Source organism: Bos indicus x Bos taurus, chromosome 15, assembly GCF_003369695.1.
Source record: "Bos indicus x Bos taurus breed Angus x Brahman F1 hybrid chromosome 15, Bos_hybrid_MaternalHap_v2.0, whole genome shotgun sequence".
Taxonomy (NCBI): Eukaryota; Metazoa; Chordata; class Mammalia; order Artiodactyla; family Bovidae; genus Bos; species Bos indicus x Bos taurus.
Window position 1 is genome coordinate 2,197,544 of NC_040090.1, and position 23,820 is coordinate 2,221,363.

Here is a 23,820-nt window from a genome sequence, read left to right on the forward strand (position 1 = left end):
CCCGTGGTGGATTCATGTTGATGTATGGCAAAACCAATACAATATTGTAAAGTAATTAGCTTCTAGTTAAAATGAATAAATAAAAATAATTTTTTAAAAAGTAATCTTTCCTTTCCTTTTCTTTCTTGATAGAGGGAGGAGAGGAATTTTATTGAAAACACATGTGGGTATATTTTTTGTTACTTGACTTGTAATCAGAAAGATAGTATATTAGCTAAATTCCTAGTAGCTAATTGTGTATTTGATTCCAAAACCAACAATTTTAACTTCTCCACATTACTTGTGAATAATGCACACAACAAATTAGTTATTCATGAACAGGTCAATCTTATGAATAACATATTTCATGCCCCAGCTGGGGTAGAGTGACTATATATAAAATACTAGGAGAATATTTCTTGGTGATCAAGAACTTGGGCTTTGATTCAAAATGACATGACTTCAAGTATCAATGCTGCTACTTGCTAGATTTATGGACTTCATTGTGTAACTCTTTGTGAGCAAGCTTCACTTCCCCATTTGTGAAATGGGGATAGATAATACATCACAGAGTTGGGTGATAAATCAATGTAGGTATAATACGCACGTATATTTCAGGTGCCTTGAAAATAGAAAGTACTCAGTAGTTTCTGACTATCATTTAATTCATTATTGAAGTTTGTACATCTGCTTATTTAGTACTGATGATGTATATGGGAGATGAATCCAAATTAAGATGAAACAATTTATTACAAGTAACAAAGTGGTCGATGGTGTTCCATAGGTTATAACAGAAAGGTACTGTCTAGAGAGTAGGAGTTTTTGAAGACTTCATGGAGGTTTTGAAACTCATGTTATTCTCTGAAGAACAAATTTGGATTGTACTAAGTGGGATTGACAGCCAGTCATCAGCATAGCCAGAAACTCTCCTCTGGAAATTCCCTTAACCTACTGTTCAGCTGAAATCTGTGTCCTGGGACAGAGCTTCCCTAGCGACCACCTCATTGGTGACAGTCTCTCTCCCCTCTCTTGTTAGTGCTGTACTGTTCCATGATCTTGACTTTACAACATTATCATACTCTTATTTTTTCCTCCAGGCTCCTTCATTTAGGTTTTAATGGTCTTTTCTAGTTTTGTTAATTTAATATGATATGTCAAATTTAAACCATTAGCAAATTGCCAATATAGTTTTTTGGACAGACTGATGCTGAAGCTCTAAATCTTTGGCCACCTGATGTGAAAAACTGACTCATTGGAAAAGACCCTGATGTTGGGAAAGATTGAAGGCAGGAGGAGAAGGGGATGACAGAGGATGAGATGGTTGGATGGTATCACCGACTCAATGCACATGAGTTTGAGTAAACTCCAGGAGTTGGTGATGGACAGGGAGGTCTGGTGTGCTGCAGTCCATGGGGTCACAAAGAGTCAGACATGACTGAGTGACTGAACTGAACTGAATGTAGTTCAAATTAATAAAATCTGATGCAACTGGTCCAATTTTTTATTCAACCTTTTTTAGCTAAAAGGAATCTCAAACTCACCACATCTAATCTGAAATCATCTTTCTATTCTTTCTAAAACATCTGTCTCTTCTACACCACTCCCTCTGTTGGTATACAAAAAATGGAGTCATCATTGTTTCCCGTTTCTCTAAAGTATTACATTCAACACATTGTGAAATCCAGCCAGCTCTATTCTGAAATATATCTAGAACTGAATACTTTCTGATTGCCTCTTTCACTACCAGCCTACTCCAAGCCATCACCATCGGTTACATAGATTAATGAGATTAATGCAAAGAAAAATGAAATGGGTGAAATCATAGTGTACTAGACCTCAATCTCACATGCAAGTTGTCCTTATCCTCACCTACATTTTGAGTCCCCAGAGATTCTGTCACTACCTTCTAACAGTAAGAATATCTTCATTGATTGTATTCTGTTAAGTGCCAGGCAATGTTGTTACATCCATTTTATAGGTGGATAAACTGAGGCTAAGACACACTAGTTAATATGCAGTGTCATTTAGGGGAAAAAAATGAATTCTTACTTGGAATAGCTATAATGTCCTCTAAGTGAATAGACAATAAATATTGTATGAAAAGTTGGAGGAAGGCGTGAGTGGAATATGATAGTGGAAGAAATTTGGGGCAGAAACAAATAGAATGCATCGGGATACAGGACATTCGATTTTCTAGTTACCTGGAATTCCTCTAATCTTCTTCTCAAATCAGTGCATAGATGGTAACCTATCCATAATACTTAAAAGCCTGCAATGCCAGTTTGTATTATCTCTCCAGTTTGATAATGAGTTCAAGGAACAACTGATGGACAAATGACACCGAGTAATACCCAACGTCTGTCATCTAGTACAGGACAGAGCAGAAATGTGCATCCAGATGTCTCTATTCTGAACACACACTTTTAACTTTTATTCTCTAGATGTCTTTATTTCTTGTACAGGATTCACTACAGTATCCCAATCTGTGGAAGTTACATATTCTTTGTATCCCATTATCCTTTGAGACTACTAAAGACTAGAAAATGATATACTAAACTATGTTTTAGTAGAATATAACACTGCTCGATACAATAGCAGTAATTGAAATGAAATGAAGTAATTTACAGGATCCTATTTTATTGAGTAAATAGTCTGTCAGTGTATAAAAATCTGAATTGTGATGCTAACATATCTAATTTAATAACAGATCCTGTGATTTTCCATAAGTTGCCTTTTGTCTCTGAACTTTAATTTTGATAATTTATTAAGATAGAAGATAGGGTTGTATTACCTCCAAAATCATTTAAGCTAGAACAATCTATTTTTAACCAATGTTTAGAAATTACAGTTTGTTGTTACACCCATGTGAAATTCAAAAAATTCTGATATAAGGTATATATTGGACATAATGATAATTCTAACTCCGTTGCTAACAAGCTCCTCTTTTCTCATTGCTATAGGCCATTCACATACTGCACAAATGACCCCCATGAAGAACAGTACAGTCGTGACTGAGTTCATTCTCGCCGGGATAACTGATGACCCACAACTGCAGATCCCACTCTTTCTAGTGTTCACGCTCATCTACCTCCTCACTCTGGTTGGGAACCTGGGCGTGATCATGCTGATCCTGCTGGACTCTCGTCTCCACACTCCCATGTACTTCTTTCTTAGCAACCTCGCTCTGGTGGACTTTGCTTACTCCACAGCCGTCACTCCCAAAGTGATGGCAGGATTCCTCACGGGAGACAAGGTCATTTCCTACAATGCTTGTGCTGCTCAGCTTTTCTTCTTTGCTGTCTTTCTCATTATGGAAAGTTTTCTTTTGGCTTCAATGGCCTATGACCGTCATGCAGCGGTGTGTCAACCACTCCATTACACCAACATCATGACACCAAGAGTGTGTTCCTGGATGGTCACAGGGTCCTATGTTCTTAGTTTTCTGGAGGCCTCTGTTCACACTTGGAACATATTCAGTCTGTCTTTCTGCAGATCCAATGTGATTGATCACTTTTTCTGTGATGCTACTCCTCTCCTGGCTCTCTCATGCTCAGAAAGCAACAGAAGTGAGATGGTTTTATTTCTTTTGGTTGGCTTCACTGTCCTCTCTTCTAACCTGGTCATCCTGGTCTCCTATCTGTTTATCTTTGTCACCATTCTGAGGATGCACTCATCTGAAGGACATCAAAAGGCCTTTTCCACCTGTGCTTCCCACCTCACTGCTGTCTCCATCTTTTATGGGACAGCTTCTTTCATGTACTTTGAGCCCGGCTCCCGCCATTCCATGAGCACAGACAAAATGGCGTCTGTGTTCTACGCCATAGTCATCCCCATGCTGAATCCTCTGATCTATAGTCTGAGGAACAAAGAGGTCAAGAGGGCACTAAAAAAGGCTGTGGGGAAGGCAAAGTCTTCTCTAAGATTCAAAATTTAATTAAATAGAAACACATTTCATACGTACCAATCAAGCTAAGGAAAATAGTGACTTGCTAGACCAACAGGTTTATAAATTATTGATGTACTTTCTCAAATCCTTTATTAAATGTATGATGAAAAGAAAAATAGTTTAGGTAGTATCAACCTTGAACTCAGACATCTTATATAAAATTTCTCTTTAATTGCATTTCATTATTTCACATTATCAGCCCCACTCTCATTTCATTCAATGTATATTAAGTAAATGCCCAAAGAAACATCATTTATGGAAACCTCATGTAAATCACACATTCATGAATGGACAAAAAATGAGTTCAGTATAAATGAGATTAGGCTATTAGAATATATTTGTAATATATATTATATAATTTAATAAAACAATGATTTTGGTGTCTGATAATGCATTCTTAAATAAACTTGGTGCCAAATATCCTGGCTATAGTTTTATTGCTTAACGTTTTGTTTTCTTTTTTTTTTCCTGTTTCAATGATAATAAGCATAATTATATGGTCATCTTTAATTTGCTCAATTTTCATATTTGTCAGCTCATTATCCAGAATCTACATCTTCATATGGCAATTTGGGGGCTTTCTTGGTGGCTCATTGGAGAAGGCAATGGCCACCCACTCCAGTACTCTTGCCTGGAAAATCCCATGGACGGAGGAGCCTGGTAGGCTGCAGTCCATGGGGTTGCAAAGAGTTGGACACGACTGAGCAACTTCACTTGGTGGCTCAGATGGAAAAGAATCTGCCTGCAATGCAAGAGACCTGGGTTCAATCCCTGGGTCAGGAAAATCCCCTGTAGATGGAAATGGCTACCCATTCCAGTATTCTTGCTGGAGGATCCCATGCACAGAGGAGGCTGGTTAGGTACAGTCTATGGAGTCGCAAAGAGTCAGATGTGACTGAGGGGCTAACACTTTCACTTTCATGAAAATTTTAATTTAAAAATTAGACCAGAGTATAAGACAAGAGAAATAATAATATATGCATATTTTAATTTATGGAAATAAAAATAACATTTGATTTAAAGAAAGATGACTCTGTCATCAGCCTAGGACACATTTTATTTCCATTCCTTCCTGTTTATAGTCAGGCTGCCAACTTAGAGACTGGCATTTAAGCTCAGAGTAGAAGTTGGCCTAGTCCTTGTCAATCTCTGTGAATAATCTAGCCTATGTCTCAATTTTTGGATGTCACAACACAACAAATCATTCTGTGTTATAACAACAATTATGAAGATATTTTTTAAAGAAATCTAAAGATTTAACATCATGATCAGATAAGATTTATTTCATTTATTTCACATGAATTGTTCACCATCCAGAAATCAATCAATGTGGTAAACCACATTATCAAAAGGAAATACAAAAACCACATGACAGTATCATGGATGCAAATGTCATGCATATTTTGAAAGTAATTGCATTAAATATGTGGATTTCTTTGGGTAGTGTAGCAATGTCAAAAAAGCATTTGACAAAATTCATTGTCCTCTCATGATATAAAATTATCATTAAAGTGGGTATAGAGGGAACATATCTCAATGTGTAAAGGCATTTTATGGCAAACTCACACCAACATAATCAGTCAGTTCAGTCGCTCAGTCATGTCCAACTCTTTGCAACCCCATGAATCATAGCACGCCAGGCCTCCCTGTACATTACCAACTCCCAGAGTTCACTCAAACTCACGTCCATGGAGTTGGTGATGCCAAAGGAGATCAGCCCTGGGTGTTCTTTGGAAGCAATGATGCTGAAGCTGAAACTCCAGTACTTTGGCCACCTCATGTGAAGAGTTGACTCATTGGAAAAAACCCTGATGCTGGGAGGGCTTGGAGGCAGGAGAAGAAGGGGACGACAGAGGATGAGGTGGCTGGATGGCATCACCGACTCGATGGACATGAGTCTGAGTAAACTCCGGGAGTTGGTGATGGACATGGAGGTCTGGTGTGCTGCGATTCATGGAGTCGCAAAGAGTCGGACATGACTGAGTGACTGAACTAATTGCAACTTTCATCCTTCACTTATTACATTATACCTTAATATTTATTTTTCTTCATTATATAGCAGTTTAATTCTGATTGATTCCTACTCCTTTTGCTCTTATTGTCAAATATTTTAACTTTACATACAATTAAAACTTTAGAAGATTTTTAAACAATATTTAAAACACAATATATTTATTTGTGCTATTGACATAGTTTTTCCACTATTATTTCTAACTTTCTCTTTTTTTCATTTTGGAACTTTTTCCTAGAAGAACCTCCTTTAGTATTTCTGTCAGGATAGATATACAGGCAATTAGATCATTCCACTCAACCCTGAATTGATTGCTTATGTTGAGAAATCTGCATTCAGTCTCACTGTAGCTCTTACCAAAATAAGTTAGTTTTCTTCTCTGGTTGCTTTTCATATTTACTTTTTGACTTTCATTAAATGAAAATATCATGATGAATCTGAGGAACTCAGGAGTATTTTGAATTACATTGCTACATTTATTCTCAAACATATGCTATATAAATTCCCTGATGGCTCAGATGGTAAAGCGTCTGCCTACAATGCAGGAGACCCAGGTTCGATCCCTTGGTCAGGAAGATACTCTGGAGAAGGAAATGGCAACCCACTCTAGTACTCTTGTCTGGAAAATCCCATGCACGGAGAAGCATGGGAGGCTACAGTCCATAGGGTGGCAAAGAGCCGGACACGACTGAGCAACTTCACTTTCACTATGCTATATAAAGTTTATCGGAGTTCCTTTACAAGTAGGTCCAGAATTAAATAAAGTTGGGAAAACATTGGATTTGTCAAATCTAAACTTAACTTTAGAATCACAGATAAGTAAATACCCTTGAAAGTGTTACACAGCATATTATGAATATTTGAAAAAATATTACCATTGTGAAGAAATAGATGCCCATGGATCAATTTTCAAGACAAACAGTCTCACTGTGATCCACTTCTACCATATACCCATTGTTCTGCACTGTGTATGAACACCGTTCCTAGGAGAAGAGCTGCTGCTGCTGCTAAGTCACTTCAGTCGTGTCCAACTCTATGCGACCCCAGAGACGGCAGTCCACCAGGCTCCCCCGTCCCTGGGATTCTCCAGGCAAGAACACTGGAGTGGGTTGCCATTTCCTTCTCCAATGCATGAAAGTGAAAAGTGAAAGTGAAGTCGCTCAGTTGTGTCTGACCCTCAGCGACGCCATGGACTGCAGCCTACCAGGCTCCTCTGTCCATGGGATTTTCCAGGCAAGAGTACTGGAGTGGGGTGCCATTGCCTTCTCCGTGGAGAAGAGCATAAAGTTTAAATGTCATACATAGGACTTCTATAGCTTGATTTCTCACATGTACCTGCTGTGTGTTCTTTGGAAGTTACTTAACTTCTAAAATGTGTCTTTTTTTCTTATTTTTAAAAGATAATAATAATGCCTATATGGGGTTTTTGTGAGTACTGTATTATTTAGCCTGACATATAATATATGCTCAGCAGTCATATATATGTTATGCAAATAACATAATCTACATTATATATAAGTTAAAGTTAAAGTGACAGTCACTCAGCTGTGTCTGACTCTTTGTGATCCCATGGACTATACAGTCCATTAATTCTCCAGGCCAAAATACTGGAGTGAGTAGTCTTTCCTTTTTCAAGGGGATCCTCCCAACCCAGGGATCGAATCCAGGTCTCCTGCATTGCAGGCGGACTTTTTTACCAGCTGAGACACCAGGGAGCCCACATAATATATATGTGAACACACATATTGTTGTAGCCACATGTTCCGGGAAACAAACTCACTCAGAAGGACAATGCAGATAGTGGAGTGCAGTTTATTTCACCGGCGGGCCCAAGGCAGAGTATCCTCTTAGCCAAGGACCCCAACCAGTTTTTGTGAAAACCTTATATACCCTAAGTGTATAAGGTTCCCTGAAACTACTTTGAACAAAGGAAAAAGAAAGATACAATCAAAGTTAACCAGTGATTCATATGCCTTAAGCTTAGGTAGTTAACACTGGACAATTATCAATAGGCATGTGGTCATACCCAAATAAGCATAATAGAATGTATGATTCTATTTGATTACACAGATAATTAGGGTATTCTTTTAGGTGATGGAGAGCCCTGGGGCTCTTCCTTCCGGGGGTCTGGTTTTCCAGTTGGTTTTTCATTTCCATAGATACTGGGCATATAGCTCTAAGTCCACATTCCGGCCCAAGATGGAGTCCTGCTTTCAAGATGGAGCCTGTTCTAATTCCTCCTTCAACATGTATCAGATCAGATCAGATCAGTCGCTCAGTCGTGTCCGACTCTTTGCGACCCCATGAATCGCAGCACGCCAGGCCTCCCTGTCCATCACCAGCTCCCGGAGTTCACTCAGACTCAAGTCCATCGAGTCAGTGATGCCATCCAGCCATCTCATCCTCTGTTGTCCCCTTCTCCTCCTGCCCCCAATCCCTCCCAGCATCAGAGTCTTTTCCAATGAGTCAACTCTTCACATCAGGTGTACATATACATATATATATATATATTATACTATTAATGAGGACAACATTGCAGTCATTCTAAATGCTAATAGCAACTGACTTGTAATTTTCTGACCATAATCATCACTTTCTATTTGTAGCATAATAATTTGTATGCATGTTCTATATTCCAATTTAAAGCATAAGCTTCTGTGTTTTCTGGGAAAAAAGGATTTAATATTTGTGTGTTCTTAAGGGAGACTTAATAAAAGAATATAAGCAATAATATTATTTTTGAGTGATTATCACTTTAGGCCATATAATGAGATTATATATAAAAGTTGCCTTCCAAGGATATTGTGATACAGTGATGCGTGCAGTAGTATCATGCCTATGTTACACATGTTTAGAGTTTCATAGTAAAAAATGGGGAATCTGGTATTTATATGTCTGCCTGAACTTTATATGCTCATCTCTCTCACACGATATAGCTGTTGCCCAACCATGGACTTAGAAGAAAGATTCTAATGCATTTCTAATAATAAGTGTAGCAGCTGTTTCTTCCAGGATGAGAACAGTAAACAACAGACACTGGTCGACTAAGATGGTCTCAGTACTCTGGTGTATGAGAATTCCATTCAGTCATGCCTCCGTAGTGTAGACATGAGTTACTCAAATTGTTACCAAGTCTAAGCTTGCTCTGTTAGATGCATGAATTGGAGAGAATGAATCACAGGCCAATGAATCAGAGAGGGTTGGGTGACTGAGAAGATACAGACTAATGTCCCAAAATATCCATTTTATGGGGTCTGGATGCCAGGTTCTTTTGTGGATCAGGAAACAAAGTAAAAAGTCCATTAATCTTGCACGTATATCCAAGGGTGGCAAGCCTCAGGCAGGGGATGTGTTAATTTCTTCCTTCCTGACATCTCCAGATGGACAAGGGTCTGAACAAAGGCTCTTCAGATCAAAAGTTAGGCAGAGGGGCAGGATTCTCTGGGGCGGGCCATTGTGTATGATTTTAATGACAAAAGCAACTAAAAGCAAGTCAAAGAAACAGAATCAGAACTGATTTTTAAAATTCTAGGAATTACTGCACTGAGGCTTTTCAAACTGATAGGCTGTAAGAAATAGATTTTAGGTATGATGGATTCTCCTTGAGAAGTAGGTTACAGCTTGGCACACAATGATGCATGTTTCCAAATCAGTGGGAATAAAATGTACTCCAGTCTGAACCTGATCGTCAGTCCCAGTGGTTTTTGCTTCATGCAGGACAGGATTTGAGTTATACTAACCAGTTGTCCACGCTGGTCCTATGGTCCACACCAATCATTCCTCCTGATAATTTTGGTGTTTGGGATGGGCATTTTTGTTTGCTTGTATTTGTTTATGAATTTTGTTCTGGAAAGGACACTGAAAACAAACTTTCCAGGAACAAGTCTTGCTAACTGTGCTGCAGTCCCTCTGGCTTCTTTAGATTCTGCCAACTTCCTTGACAACTTGAAGACACTGTACCTTTTCACTTTGTTTGGGCAATCCTTCCTATGCTGTGGAGAAGGAAATGGCAACCCACTCCAGAACTCTTGCCTGGAGAACTGCATGGAGAGAGGAGGCTGGTGGGCTACAGTCCATGGTTGCAAAGAGTCAGCCACAACTGAGCAACTGTCATTCACGCTTACTATGTCTATTCATCCTTCATGCATTGGCTGAGGTGTTGATTCTCTGAGAAAACCTTCTGCCTGTCATTGAAAGCGTGTTTTTATGGGGCTTCCCTGTAGTAGTCAGTGGTTAAAAATCTACCTTGCAACTGCCTTGCAATTTAGGCAACAGATTCAATCCCTGGTCTGGGAACTAAGAGCCCACATGCAGAGGAGAAACTGAGCCCTCTTGACACAACGAAAGATCCCGCCTCGTGCAATGAAGATCTCATGGACCAACTAAGATCTGAAACAGTCAAATAAATGAAGATTTTCAAAAGTAGATTTTCATTATTCATTCTCATGTGGGCACCTTGTCCTAATTATAATTTTATATCCTTATTTGTGAGTTTGCTTAATGCTTGTCTTCTCCTATTAACCTGAGCACGTGAAACTATGAACATGGTTGTTTTGCATGGATATTTACATCCATGGTCAGGACTATGCCTAAACTCATCTGGGACCAATACACAATTGAATGAATGAATGAATAAGTTTTGTCAATGGTGCAAATGTTTGAAATGAATTAAGGCATGCAATTCTGTCTGAAATCCATTTGGCTTAATAACAGACTTCTGTACCTGTTATTCCATGTTTATGCCAATATTCAGCCCTAGAAGTATTGTGTAACTTGATTTTAGCATCATCAAAGAGAATTAATTCAAGCTATGTTAATACACTCACGGTCTCCCCCAGCAAGCAGAATCGGATTCCTATGCACACATTCATCACTTTCTGTCCAGTAGTCTGAGATAAGGACCTATTGTTGCTCTCATGGGAACTTTGTCCCCTGAGAGCTCCATGGGTGTATAACTCTCTCTTTCAGTTCCCAAGCACATTTGCTTTATATGTAAAAGACCAAGTGCCAGAGTTCCTTGACCATTCATTCACTCAACTGATTGTCAATGCTGTCTATTACCTTGTATGGCATCTCCCCGGAGTGAGATCTCTCCAAACTGGGATCCTTCAGTAATGACCAGGGCAAATACCTGCAAATGCTCATGACTTTGATTGTGATGATCACCATTTTCAAGACACTATAAGGATTCTCTTCTGTTCTCATGCCAGCTGTAGTCTTTCAGTGAGGGTGTTGTTTGGGCTGTCTTTCTAATATCTCCATTTTATAAATGAACATATAGTGACTTAAAGCAATTAGGTGACTTATCTGAGGAGACAGATCAGCAACTCTTACCGCACAGTCATGTTAGCTACTTCTGTGGCATTGCTTTTTTTTTTTCTCATTCTCTCTTGGCTCTGAAGAACTTTTCCCCTTTGATCAAAGGCTAAGAAGAACATCTCAATTGAATGTTTCTCATCGTTTATGAATTGAATTTCTGATTTGAGTCTCATACGTGAAATCAATGAATTTTCTTATTCATTGTTCAGGGAGCCAGGTAAGCCTCTGATCAAATCTACAATCTGTATAAATTCTCAGGGCCAGAGGTAACCAGGAAAATATATTAAGGTACCCATTTCCCTCTTGATTTATGCATAACTGAATACTGAATGTTTTGAATGTCACTATATGCTTGTGATATTTAATGGCAGACTGAGTCACAAATACCATGGGATTTCTTAAGGAGGATATGCATTTATCTTGTAAAAAAAAATAAATACATAAAAGGAACAAGAGGTTCCTGAGTCCCTGCTTTGCCATACATGAGCTTGCAGACCTTGGACAAATTGTTAACCCTTTCTCAATTTTAGCTTCCTCTTTTGGAGTATGGTAGTGTTAGCTATCAGAGAAGGCGATGGCACCCCACTCCAGTACTCTTGCCTGGAGAATCCCATGGACAGAGGAGCCTGGTGGGCTGCAGTCCATGGGGTCAGGAAGAGTTGGACACGACTGAGGGACTTCCCTTTCACTTTTCACTTTCATGCATTGGAGAAGGAAATGGCAACCTACTCCAGTGTTCTTGCCTGGAGAATCCCAGGGATGGGGGAGCCTGGTGGGCTGCCATCTATGGGGTCACACAGAGTAATGTTAGCTATGCTGGCTAATCCCAAATTCTTTAAAAGTATCAAATTGGATCACAATTTGAAATTTTATTATAATTTGGAGAATACTTAACAACATTAATGAAAAAGAGAAGGAATAGAGAGAATAAGAAAAGGGGACCCAGGCTAAGTGACCAACTATAAAAATGCACTGAAAGGAGAGGTGTAAAAATCACATCAGAATGAAGAATTTATGGGAATGAGGGAGCCTGGACTTTAGTTTTTATTCTGAATATTTGCTTGTATTAGGCACCTACATTGATTAATTATTAGATCCACTGGCTAGTGAACTATAGCATAAATAAATGAGGCCATGGTACCATCCCACTGGCTTGAAGACAAAAGCAATGCTCTCTGCTTGGGAATAAAAAAAATAGGAATGTCTGAAATAAGCAACATTTTATATGTTTCTCTTGGTCTTCTATACTTTCTGACCAGGGAATATGTCCTTTATGTCATTCTAGACCTCATGTATTGTAAGGACTTGGTAGCTGAAGAAAGATGAATGTTGGATGAATTACTGAACAAATTCTAGCATTTTATGTGGCTTATTAATTAGGGTTACTCAAAACTTATGTAACTTTCAAACATATGTAGAGGTATTCTTTCCTTTCCTTTTCTTTCTTGATAGAGGGGAAAGGAATTTGATTGTAAACGTGTGGATATAGTCCTTGTCACTCAACTTGGATTCAGAAAGATAGTATATTAGCTAAATTCCCAACAGCTAATTGTATATTTGATTCCAAAAGTCCATGCTCTTTATTTCTCCACATTACTTGTGAACAACACACTCAATAAATTAGTCATTCATGAATCAGCTCAGTTCAGTGCAGTCGCTCACTCGTGTCTGACTCTTTGCAACCCCATGGACCAGCATGCCAGGCTTCCCTGTCTATCATCAACTCCCAGAGCCTATGCAAACTCATGTCCATTGAGTCAGTGATGCCATCCAACCATCTCATCCTCTGTCATCCCCTTCTCCTCCTGCCCTCAATCTTCCCCAGTATCAGGGTCTTTTCCAATGAGTCAGCTCTTCCCATCAGTTTGCCAAAGTATTGGAGTTTCAGCTTCAACATCAGTCCTTCCAATGAACACACAGGACTGATCTCCTTTAGGATGGACTGCTTGGATCTCTTTGCAGTCCAAGGGGCTCTCAAGAGTCTTCTCCAACACCACAGTTCAAAAGCATCGATTCTTTGGAGCTCAGCATTCTTTATTCATTCATGAATAGGCCAATATAATGAATAACATTTCTGTGCCCAGGGCTGGGGTAAGAGATTACATATAAAATATAAGGAAAATATTTCTTAGTGTTCAAAATCTCAAGCTTTGATTCAAAATGACGTTATTTCAAATACCAGCTCTGCTATTAGATGGTTTAATGGACTTCGTTATGTAACTCCTTGTCAGCAAGCTTCAGTTTCCCCATATGTTAAATGGGAATAATATCTCACATGGTTGGGTGATAAATCAATGGAGGTATAGCATGCATGAGGTTCCCTGAACATAGAAAGTGCTCAGTCGTTTCTAGCTACCATAGTTCATTATTTAAGTTTGTACATCTGCTTATATAGTATTGAAGTCCTATATGTGAGATACAGCTTAGATTAAGACAAAACAAATTATTATAAGTAACAAAGTGACCAATGGTGCTCCATAGGTTATAACAGAATGGCAGTGTTTAGCGGAGAAGGCAGTGGCACCCCACTCCAGTACTCTTGCCTGGAAAATCTCATGGATGGAGGAGCCTGGTAGGCTGCAGTCCATGGGGTCAGAAAGAGTTGGACACGACTGAGCGACTTCTCTTTCACTTTTCACTTTCATGCATTGGAGAAGGAAATGGCAACCCCCTCCAGTGTTCTTGCCTGGAGAATCCCAGGGACGGGGGAGCCTGGTAGGCTGCCGTCTATGGGGTCGCACAGAGCTGGACACGACTGAAGTGACTTAGCAGCAGCCACAGCAGTTTTAGAAAGGAGTTTTTGAAGACTTCGTGGAAGCTTTGAAACTCATGTTATTCTTTGAAGAACAAATTTGAATTGTACTAAGGGCACAGAACATCTTGTACCCTTTTAAACTATGTCCTGAATATCCAATATGTGGTGGCCCAATCAAACAAAAAAATGTAAAAAGGATTGCTAAAATGTCAACACGTGATTTAAAGACATTTTATAATTCTACCTTTTCAGTAGATTAATGTCAACACAGGAATGTGCTTGAAACTATTTTTTCTCCCCTGTAGGAAAGTGCAGGATTAAGACTCCCTTCTTCATTTTGTTGAGAAGAAAGATGGTAAAAAAATAAAATAAAATGCTTTCAGTACATTCTACCCCCACCCCCAGATTTGCGGGACATCTAATATGAGTATTGATTAAGGTAAGTAGGAACCAAGAGGGTGTCTTCTCTGAATGATAATGCCTCCCAGTGGCCCCCCTACCACCAGCAGCAGGAGTAAAGATGGAGTGGACAGCTGCAGGCTCCTGTCAAGACTTTCACCCTCCCCTTCCCCCCACAACCTCCTAGCCTGGTTGCCACCCTCTAGACCATCTAATCTAGAGATTAGACCTGAGGACTAATCTCCTGATTCTCTTTACTGGTGTGTCATTCACCAAGCTGAGGAATTCAAGTCAGCCCTAAACTCCTGTTAAATAATGTCCACATCTCTTCATATCCCTCTTTCTAAACCCAGCAGCCACTCCTGCCCAAATCCTGAAATCACTCTACTGTTCCTTCTGGAATTTACAGAAGGATTTACATTTATCAGCATAACCAGGATATCTGGACGCTCCCTTTACCAACTGCTGCTAAGTCACGTCAGTCGTGTCCGACTCTGTGTGACCCCATAGATGGCAGCCCAACAGGCTCCTCTGTCCCTGGGATTCTCCAGGCAAGAATACTGGAGTGGGTTGCCATTTCCTTCTCCAATGCATGAAAGTGAAAAGTGAAAGTGAAGTCGCTCAGTCATGCCTGACTCCTAGCGACCCCATGGACTGGAGCCTACCAGGCTCCTCCCTCCATGGGATTTTCCAGGCAAGAGTACTGGAGTGGGGTGTCATTGCCTTCTCTTTACCAACTAGTCCACCTGAAATCTGTGTCCTGGGGCAGGGCTTCCCTCGCAGCCATCTCTGTGGTGACAATTTTCATTCTCACTTTCCTCTTAATGCTTTATTGTTCCATGTTCTTAAATTTGTAACATTATCATACTCTGATTTTTTTCTCTAAACTCTTTCCTTTAATGGTCTGAGTTAGATGTGTGGGTTTAATATGATATATGAAGGTTAAACAAGTAGCAAATAGCCAATATAATTAGAATTAATAAATTCTGATGCAACCAGTCCAATTGTTTATGCAGCCCTTCTAAGTTAGATGGCCAAGAAGAATCTCCAACTCACCATGACTAATCTGAAATCATCATTCTTGCTCTTCCTCAAACATCTGCTTCTTCTACTCCATTCCCTTCACGATTCATACAAACAAATGGAATCATTTTTCCCTCTTTCTCTAATATCCTCTCTAAACTCCAGCAAGCTCTACTTTATAGAAATATATCTAGAGTTTGGTAATGTCTCCTTGCCTTTCTCCCTACCACCTTGCTCCACACCATCATCTATTGCATAGGTTAATGAGACAAATGCAGAGAATATGAATTGGGTGAAATTATAGCATCCCACACTTCATTCTCAACATGAGAGCTTTCCTTAACCTCGGACCTTACGTATTACCACCTGAGCCAGAGCCCTGGGTCAATAAGATACATAGAATGTATAATTCCACTCCACTGGAATGCATCTACCCACTCCAGTATTCTTGCTGGGGAGATCCCATAGACAGAGGAGCCTGGCAGGCTAAGGCCATGGGGTCAAAAGAGTTGGAAATGACTGAGCAACTGAACATATTAGGTCCCTTGATAGAGTCCATCACTATCTTCTAACTGTAAGATTATCTGCATTGATTGAATCCTACTACATGCCATGAAATATTGTTGTATCCACTTTAGATATGGAGAAGCTGAGGCTCAGAAACCTTAGCTAATACACAGGATGACTCAGAAGAATAAATTAATTAATACTCAGTATAGCTGTGCCCACCACTATCTGAGTAGAGGAGAAATATTGTGTGAAAATTAGAGGAAGGCATAAATGTAATATGACAGTGGAAGCGATCTGGAGCAGAAGCAAATGGAGTGAGTGAGGATATAGGATGTTTGATTTACAGTTATCTGCAATTCCTCGATTATAACATCCACTCCTTTAATCAATACAGAAACAAATAACTCTGTCCTAGTCATAGTGTGTAAAAGCCTACCATGCCAGTTTGAATTGTCACTCCAGTTTGATAATGAGTTCAAGGAAAAACTGATGGACAAATGATATTGAGCAATACCCAAAGTCAGTCATCTAGTACAGGATGGAGCAGGATTGTGCATCCAGATGTCTCTAGCTTGGAATCACACTTTTAATGTTTATTCTCTGGATGTCTTTATTCTTTCTACAGGATTTTCTACAGTAGCCCTTTGTGTTGGAATTATACATTCTGTGTATCTTATTGACCTAGAGATCTGGCTCAGATGGTAAAGAATCTGCCCAAAATACAGGAGACCCAGGTTTGATTTCTTGGTCTGGAAGATCTCCTGAAGAAGAGAATGGCTACCCACTCCAGTATTCTTGCCGGGGAGATCCTATAGACAGAGGAGCCTGGCAGGTTAAGGCCATGGGGTCAAAAGAGTTGGAAATGACTGAGCAACTGAACATGTTTCCTATTATCCTCTGAGGCTATTGAAGAATCAGTTCAGTTCAGTCACTCCATGGACTGCAGCACGCCAGGCCTCCCTGTCCATCACCAACTCCTGGACTTTCTCAAACTCAAGCCCATTGAGTCAGCGATGCCATCCAACCTCTCATCCTCTGTCATTCCCTTCTCCTCCTGCCTTCAATCTTTCCCAGCATCAGGGTCTTTTCCAATGAGTCAGGTCTGCACATCAGGTGGCCAAAGTATTGGAGTTTCAGCTTCAGCATCAGTCCTTCCAAAGAGTATTTAAGGTTGATTTCCTTTTGGATTGACCAGTTTGATCTCCTTGCAGTCCAAGGGACCCTCAAGAGTCATCTCCAGCACCACAGTTCAAAAGCATCAATTCTTCAGCACTCACCTTTCTTTATAGTCCAAATGTCACATCTATACATGACTAATGGAAAAACCATAGCTTTGACTAGATGGACCTTTGTTGGCAAAGTAATGTCTCTGCTTTTCAATATGCTCTCTAGGTTGGTCATAGCTTTTCTTCCAAGGAGCAACCATCTTTTAATTTCATGGCTGCAGTCACCATCTGCAGTGATTTTGGAGCCCCCCAAAGTAAAATCTGTCAGTTTCCACTGTTTCTCCATCTATTTGCCATGAAGTGATGGGACCAGATGCCATGATCTTAGTTTTCTGAATGTTGAGTTTTAAGCCACCTTTTTCACTCTCCTCTTTCACTTTCATCAGGAGGATCTTTAGTTCCTCTACACTTTGTGCCATAAGGGTGGTGTCATCTGCATATCTGAGGTTATTGATAATTTCTCCCAGAAATATTGATTCTAGTTTGTACTTCATCCAGCCCAGCATTTCTCATGATGTACTCTGCATATAAGTTAAATAAGCAGAGTAACAATATACAGCCTTGATGTACTCCTTTACCAATTTGGAACCAGTCTGTTGTTCCTTGTTCGGTTCTAACTGTTGCTTCTTGACCTGTATACAGATTTCTCAGGCAGCAGGTAAGATGGTCTGGTATTCCCATTTCTTTAAGAATGTTCCACAGTTTGTTGTGATTCACACAGTCAAAGGCTTTGGCATAGTCAATAAAGCAGAAATAGATGTTTTTCTGGAACTCTCTTGCTGTTTCTATAATCCAATGGATGTTGGCAATTTGATCTCTGGTCCCTCTGCCTTTTCTAAAACCAGCTTGAACATCAGGAGGTTCACGGTTCACATATTGCTGAAGCCTGGCTTGGAGAATTTTGAGCATTACTTTACTAGCATGTGAGATGAGTGCAATTGCGTGGTAGTTTGAACATTCTTTGACATTGCCTTTCTTTGAGATTGGAATGAAAACTGACCTTTTCCAGTCCTATGGCCACTGCTGAGTTTTCCAAATTTGCTGGCATATTGAGTGTAGCACTTTCACAGCATCATCTTTTAGGATTTGAAATAGCTCAGCAGGAATTTCAACACCTCCACTACTTTTGTTCGTAGTGATGCTTCTTAAGGCCCACAACCATTTTGCCTTTTTGCATTTGTTTTTCTTGGGGATGATCTTGATCACTGCCTCGTATATAATGTCATGAACCTCTGCCCATAGTTCTTCAGGCACTCAGTCTATTAGATCTAAGCCCATGAATCTGTTTGTAACTTCCACTGTATATTCGTAAGGGATTTGATTTAGGGCATACATGAATGGTCTAGTGGTTTTCCCTACTTTCTTCAATATAAGTCTGAATTTTGCAATAAGGAGCTTAGAACATGATATATTAAAACTTCTGTTGTTAGATCAAGTATATTCCCCTTGATACAATTGTAGTGAAATGAAGTAAATTGCAGTAACCTATTTTGTTACATGAATATTCTGTATCAGTTTTTAAAGTCTGACTTGTGATGCCAACATATCTCATTTAGTAAAAATCCTGTAATTTTTCATAAGTGACCTCTATTTCTGACCTTAAATGTTATCATTTACTAGGGTAGAAGATTGGGTTGTATTATCTACAAAATCTTTTAAGCTAGAATAGTCTGTTTTCCTGTTGTTGTTACTATTTAGTCTCTAACTCATAACAGATTCTTTGCAACTCCGTGGAGTGTAGCCCTCCAGGCTCCTCTGTCCATGAGATTTCCCTGGGTTGCAATTTCCTTCTTCAGGGGATCTTCTTAGCCTAGGGATTGAACCCGCATCTCCTGCATAGCAGGTGGATTCTTTACTACTGAGCCACTTAGGAAACCTATCAATTTAACAATGATGTTTTGTTATTAGGCCCAGTGAAATTCACAGAATCCTGATATAAATTATTCAGCTCAGTTCAATTCAGTTGCTCAGTCATGTCTGACTCTTTGTGACCCCATGGACTGCAGCATGCCAGGCTTCCCTGTCTATCACCAATTCCCAGAGTTTGCTCAACCTCATGCCCATCGAGTCAGTGATGCCATCCAACAATCTCATCTTCTGTTGTCCCCTTCTTCTCCTGCCTTCAATCCTTCCCAGCATCAGAGTCTTTTCCAATGAGTCAGTTCTTCCCATCAGGTGTCCAAAGTATTGGAGCTTCAGTTTCAGCATCAGTCCTTCCAATGAATATTCAGGACTGATTGCCTTTAGGATGGACTGGTTGGATCTCCTTGCAGCCCAAGGGATGATCCAGAGTCCTCTCCAACACCAAAGTTCAAAAGCATCAATTCTTTGGCACTCGGCTCTCTTTATGGTCCAAGCCCACATCCATACACTGGACACTATGAGAGTTCTAACTCAGTTACTTAGCAGTTCCTTTCCTTTTCTCTTTTTAATTGCTATAGGACACTCACATAACGCACAAATGACCCCAAAGAACAGTACAGAGGTGACTGAGTTCATTCTCGCCGGGATAACTGATGACCCACAACTGCAGATCCCACTCTTTCTAGTGTTCACACTCATCTACCTCCTCACTCTGGTTGGGAACCTGGGGGTGATCACGCTGATCCTGCTGGACTCTCGTCTCCACACTCCCATGTATGTCTTCCTCAGCCAGCTCTCCCTGATGGACTTTGCTTACTCCACAGCTGTCACTCCCAAAGTGATGGCAGGATTCCTCACGGGAGACAAGGTCATTTCCTACCATGCTTGTGCTGCTCAGCTTTTCTTCTTTGCTGTCTTTCTCATTATGGAAACTTTTCTCTTGGCCTCAATGGCCTATGACCATCATGCTGCGGTGTGTCAACCACTCCATTACACCAACATCATGACACCAAGGGTGTGTGCCTCGATGGTCATAGGGTCCTACGTTCTTAGTTTTCTGGAGGCCTCTGTTCACACTTGGAACATATTCAGTCTGTCTTTCTGCAGATCCAATGTGATTGATCACTTTTTCTGTGATGCTACTCCTCTCCTGGCTCTCTCTTGCTCAGACAACAAGAGAAGTGAGATTGTGTTTTTCATTTTGGCAAGCTTCAATATCATCTCTTCTGTCCTGATCATCTTGATCTCTTACCTGTTTATCTTTGTCACCATTCTGAGGATGCACTCATCTGAAGGACATCAGAAGGCCTTTTCCACCTGTGCGTCCCACCTCACTTCTATTTCCATCTTCTATGGGACAGGCGCCTTCATGTACCTACAGCCTGGCTCCCGCCATTCCATGAGCACAGACAAGATGGCGTCTGTGTTCTACGCCATAGTCATCCCCATGCTGAATCCTCTGATCTATAGTCTGCGGAACAAAGAGGTCAAGAGCACCTTTCACAGGCTGTGTGGAAAGCAACGTCTTCTATAAAATTCATATCTTAATTATATAGATACAACAATAAGGTGGTTTCATACAGGTCAGATCAAGTTATGGGAAGTATAGGCCAACATTATGCACATTTTTGATATACTTTCTCAAGTTCTTAACCAAGTCTATGACACAAATGGCTTGAAAACAGGATATCTCAGGAATAATATCTTAGGAATATCAACCTTGAACCTAGAAGTCTTAGTGCATAGTTTCTTCTTAGTTACATTTCATTATTTCTCATGATCATCCCGTCTCACTTTATTCAATGCATATTTAAATACATGCCCACAGAAACATCATTTAAGCAAGCCGGTGCAACTCACACATCCATGAGTGACAGAAAAATGAGTTCAAAGATGAATGGGATTAGTCTATTTTCATAGTATAATTTAAAGCAGTGATTATGATATCTGATAATTCATTCTTAAATTTAAACTTGGTGTCAAATAGTCTGGGTATAGGTTTATTGCTTAATTTTTGTTTCTGTTCTTGTTTCAGTGATAATCAACACCATTATATGGTTATCTTTAATTAGCTCAATTCTTGTCTTTATCAACTCATTATGCAGAAGTTGCATTGTCATATGACAATTTTAAAATATCAGACCAGAGTAAGAGAAATAAGAATAATGGCATATTTTAATTCACTGAAAAAAATAGCCTTTAATTTTAAAGTAAGGCTTCAATCCATCTTCAGATGGTCAATCTTGTACTCCTTTAATGCTCCCTCTTTCATGTAGGCATTCAGGCCACCAAATTATAGATTGGCATTTGGGCTCAAATTAGAGGTTGACCTGATTGGTCCTTGCCAATCTCCAAGAATAACCTATCCTGGCTTTTAAATTTTGGCATATTAGGACACTATGAATCATTCAGGGTTATGATAACACTTATAAAGATACCTTTTAAGGCAATTTGAAGACTTAACATCATGCATGACAAGTTTGATTTATTCCATGGTCACATGGGTGGCTCATCATACAGAAATCCATGTGGGACAGCACATTAACAAGAGAAAAGTTTAAAAATCACATAGTAGCCTATATGGGAAAAGAATCTTAAAAAAGAGTAGATATTTGTATAATTGATTCACTTTGCTGTATACCTGAAACTCACACAACATTGTAAATCAACTACAGTCCAATAAAATTTTTTAAATGAAAAACATTTTTAAATTTCATCACATTATAATCTCAATAAATGCAAGCCAAGAATTTGACAAAATCCACTGTCCATTCATGATAAAAAAAAAAAAAAATCTCATCCAAGTGGGTATAGAGGGAACAAATCTCAACATGATAAAGCCATTTTATAACAAAACCACAGCCAACATAACACACAGTGGGAAAATCTGAAAGCTTTCCAGTTTGATTTGACAAGAATGACCCCTCACTACTTCCATTTAATATAGTTTTGGGAGTCCTAGCCACAGAAGTCAGACAAGAAACAAAATTACAAGCCATGCAAACTGGAGGAAAGAGTAAAACTGTCACTTTTGTAGATAATATGTAATATTTTATATTGTGTAAAAATCCTTCTTCCAAAAAAAAGCCCAAAAAACTATTAGAACTATTAAGTGAATTCAGCAAGATTGCAGAATACAAGATTAATATACAGAAATCTGCTGGATATATGTACACTAGTAATGAAATATCAGAAAGAGAAAGTAAATAGTCCTATTTAAAGTCACATCAAAAAACCTAAAGTATCTAGAAATAAATTCTATCAAGGACTTGAAAGATCTGTACTCTGAAAACTATTAAACACCAATGAAGGAAACTGAAAATGATGTAAAGAAATGGAAAGAATGTAGCCCATGCTCTTGAGTTGGAAGAATTAATGCTATTAAAATTGCCATGGTATCCAAAGAGCTATGCATACTTAATGCAATCACTATCAAAATGCCCATGACCTTTTTACAGAACTAGTACAAATAACCGTAAAATTTATATGGATCCACAAAACACCCATAAGTGGCAAAGCAATTTTTGAGAAAAAGAACAAAGCTGGAGGTATCTCACTCCCAGACTTCAGATTGTACTGTAAAGGTACAGTAATCAAAGTAGCAGATATTGGCACAAAAATAGACACACAAATCAATGGAATAGAATAGAGAACTCAAAACAAACCCACACAGTTAACGGTCAGTTAACCAATTACAAAAAGGGTAAGAGAAATATCAATAACCTCAGATATGCAGATGGCACCACCCTTATGGCAGAAAGTGAAGAGGAACTAAAAAGCCTCTTAATGAAAGTGAAAGAGGAGAGTGAAAAAGTTGGTTTAAAGCTCAACATTCAGAAAACAAAGATCATGGCATCTGATCCCATCACTTCATGGCAAAATAGGTGGGGAAACAGTGGAAACAGTGTCAGACTTTACTTTTTGGGTCTCCAAAATCACCACAGATGGTGATTGCAGCTATGAAATTAAAAGACGCTTACTCCTTGGAAGGAAAGTTATGACCAACCTAGATAGCATATTCAAAAGCAGAGACATTACTTTGCCAACAAAGGTCTGTCTAGTCAAGGCTATGGTTTTTCCAGTGGTCATGTATGGATGTGAGAGTTGGACTGTGAAGAAGGCTGAGCACCGAAGAATTGATGCTTTTGAACTGTGGTGTTGGAGAAGACTCTTGAGAGTCCCTTGGAATGCAAGGAGATCCAACCGGTCCATTCTAAAGGAGATCAGCCCTGGGATTTCTTTGGCAAGAATGATGCTAAAGCTGAAATTCCAGTACTTTGGCCACCCATGCGAAGAGTTGACTCATTGGAAAAGACCCTGATGCTGGGAGGGATTGGGAGCAGGAGGAGAAGGGGACGACAAAGGATGAGATGGCTGGATAGCATCACCGACTCGATGGACGTGAGTCTGGGTGAACTCCGGGAGTTGGTGATGGACAGGGAGGCCTGGCGTGCTGCGATTCATGGGGTCGCAAAGAGTCGGACACAAGTGAGTGACTGAACTGAACTGAAGAATATACATTGAGAAAAGGACAATCTTTTCAAGCAGTGGTGGTAGAAAAACTGGACAACACATATAAAACAATGAAATTAAAACATTCTCTCATACTGCATACTAAAATAAACTCAAAGAAAGTTAAACATAAGACCTGAAATTATAAATTTCTAGAAGAGACCATAAGTGAAGAAGTCTTTAACATAAGTTGTAGCAATATTTTCTTAGATCAGTCTTCCAAGGGAAAATAAAAGCAAAAACAAACAAATGGGGTCTAATTAAACTTACAAGCTTT

General features: G+C 39.5%; 2 protein-coding genes and 1 non-coding gene across 3 annotated transcripts; all 3 read left to right on the top strand.

Moving 5' to 3' along the window:
- Window positions 1–2,959: 2,959 nt before the first annotated feature.
- On the top strand, window positions 2,960–3,913 carry LOC113904622 (olfactory receptor 5B12-like). Its single transcript, XM_027561751.1, has one exon. The coding sequence runs from the start codon at window positions 2,960–2,962 to the stop codon at window positions 3,911–3,913; it is 954 nt and encodes a 317-aa protein (XP_027417552.1).
- A 2,526-nt stretch (window positions 3,914–6,439) lies between these two features.
- Window positions 6,440–6,512, top strand: TRNAC-ACA. Its single transcript has one exon. It is a non-coding gene; the product is annotated as a tRNA-Cys (tRNA).
- A 13,117-nt stretch (window positions 6,513–19,629) lies between these two features.
- Window positions 19,630–20,565, top strand: LOC113904623 (olfactory receptor 5B12-like). The gene has a single exon (XM_027561752.1). It carries the CDS (start codon window positions 19,630–19,632, stop codon window positions 20,563–20,565), a length of 936 nt encoding a protein of 311 aa, XP_027417553.1.
- Window positions 20,566–23,820: the final 3,255 nt, after the last annotated feature.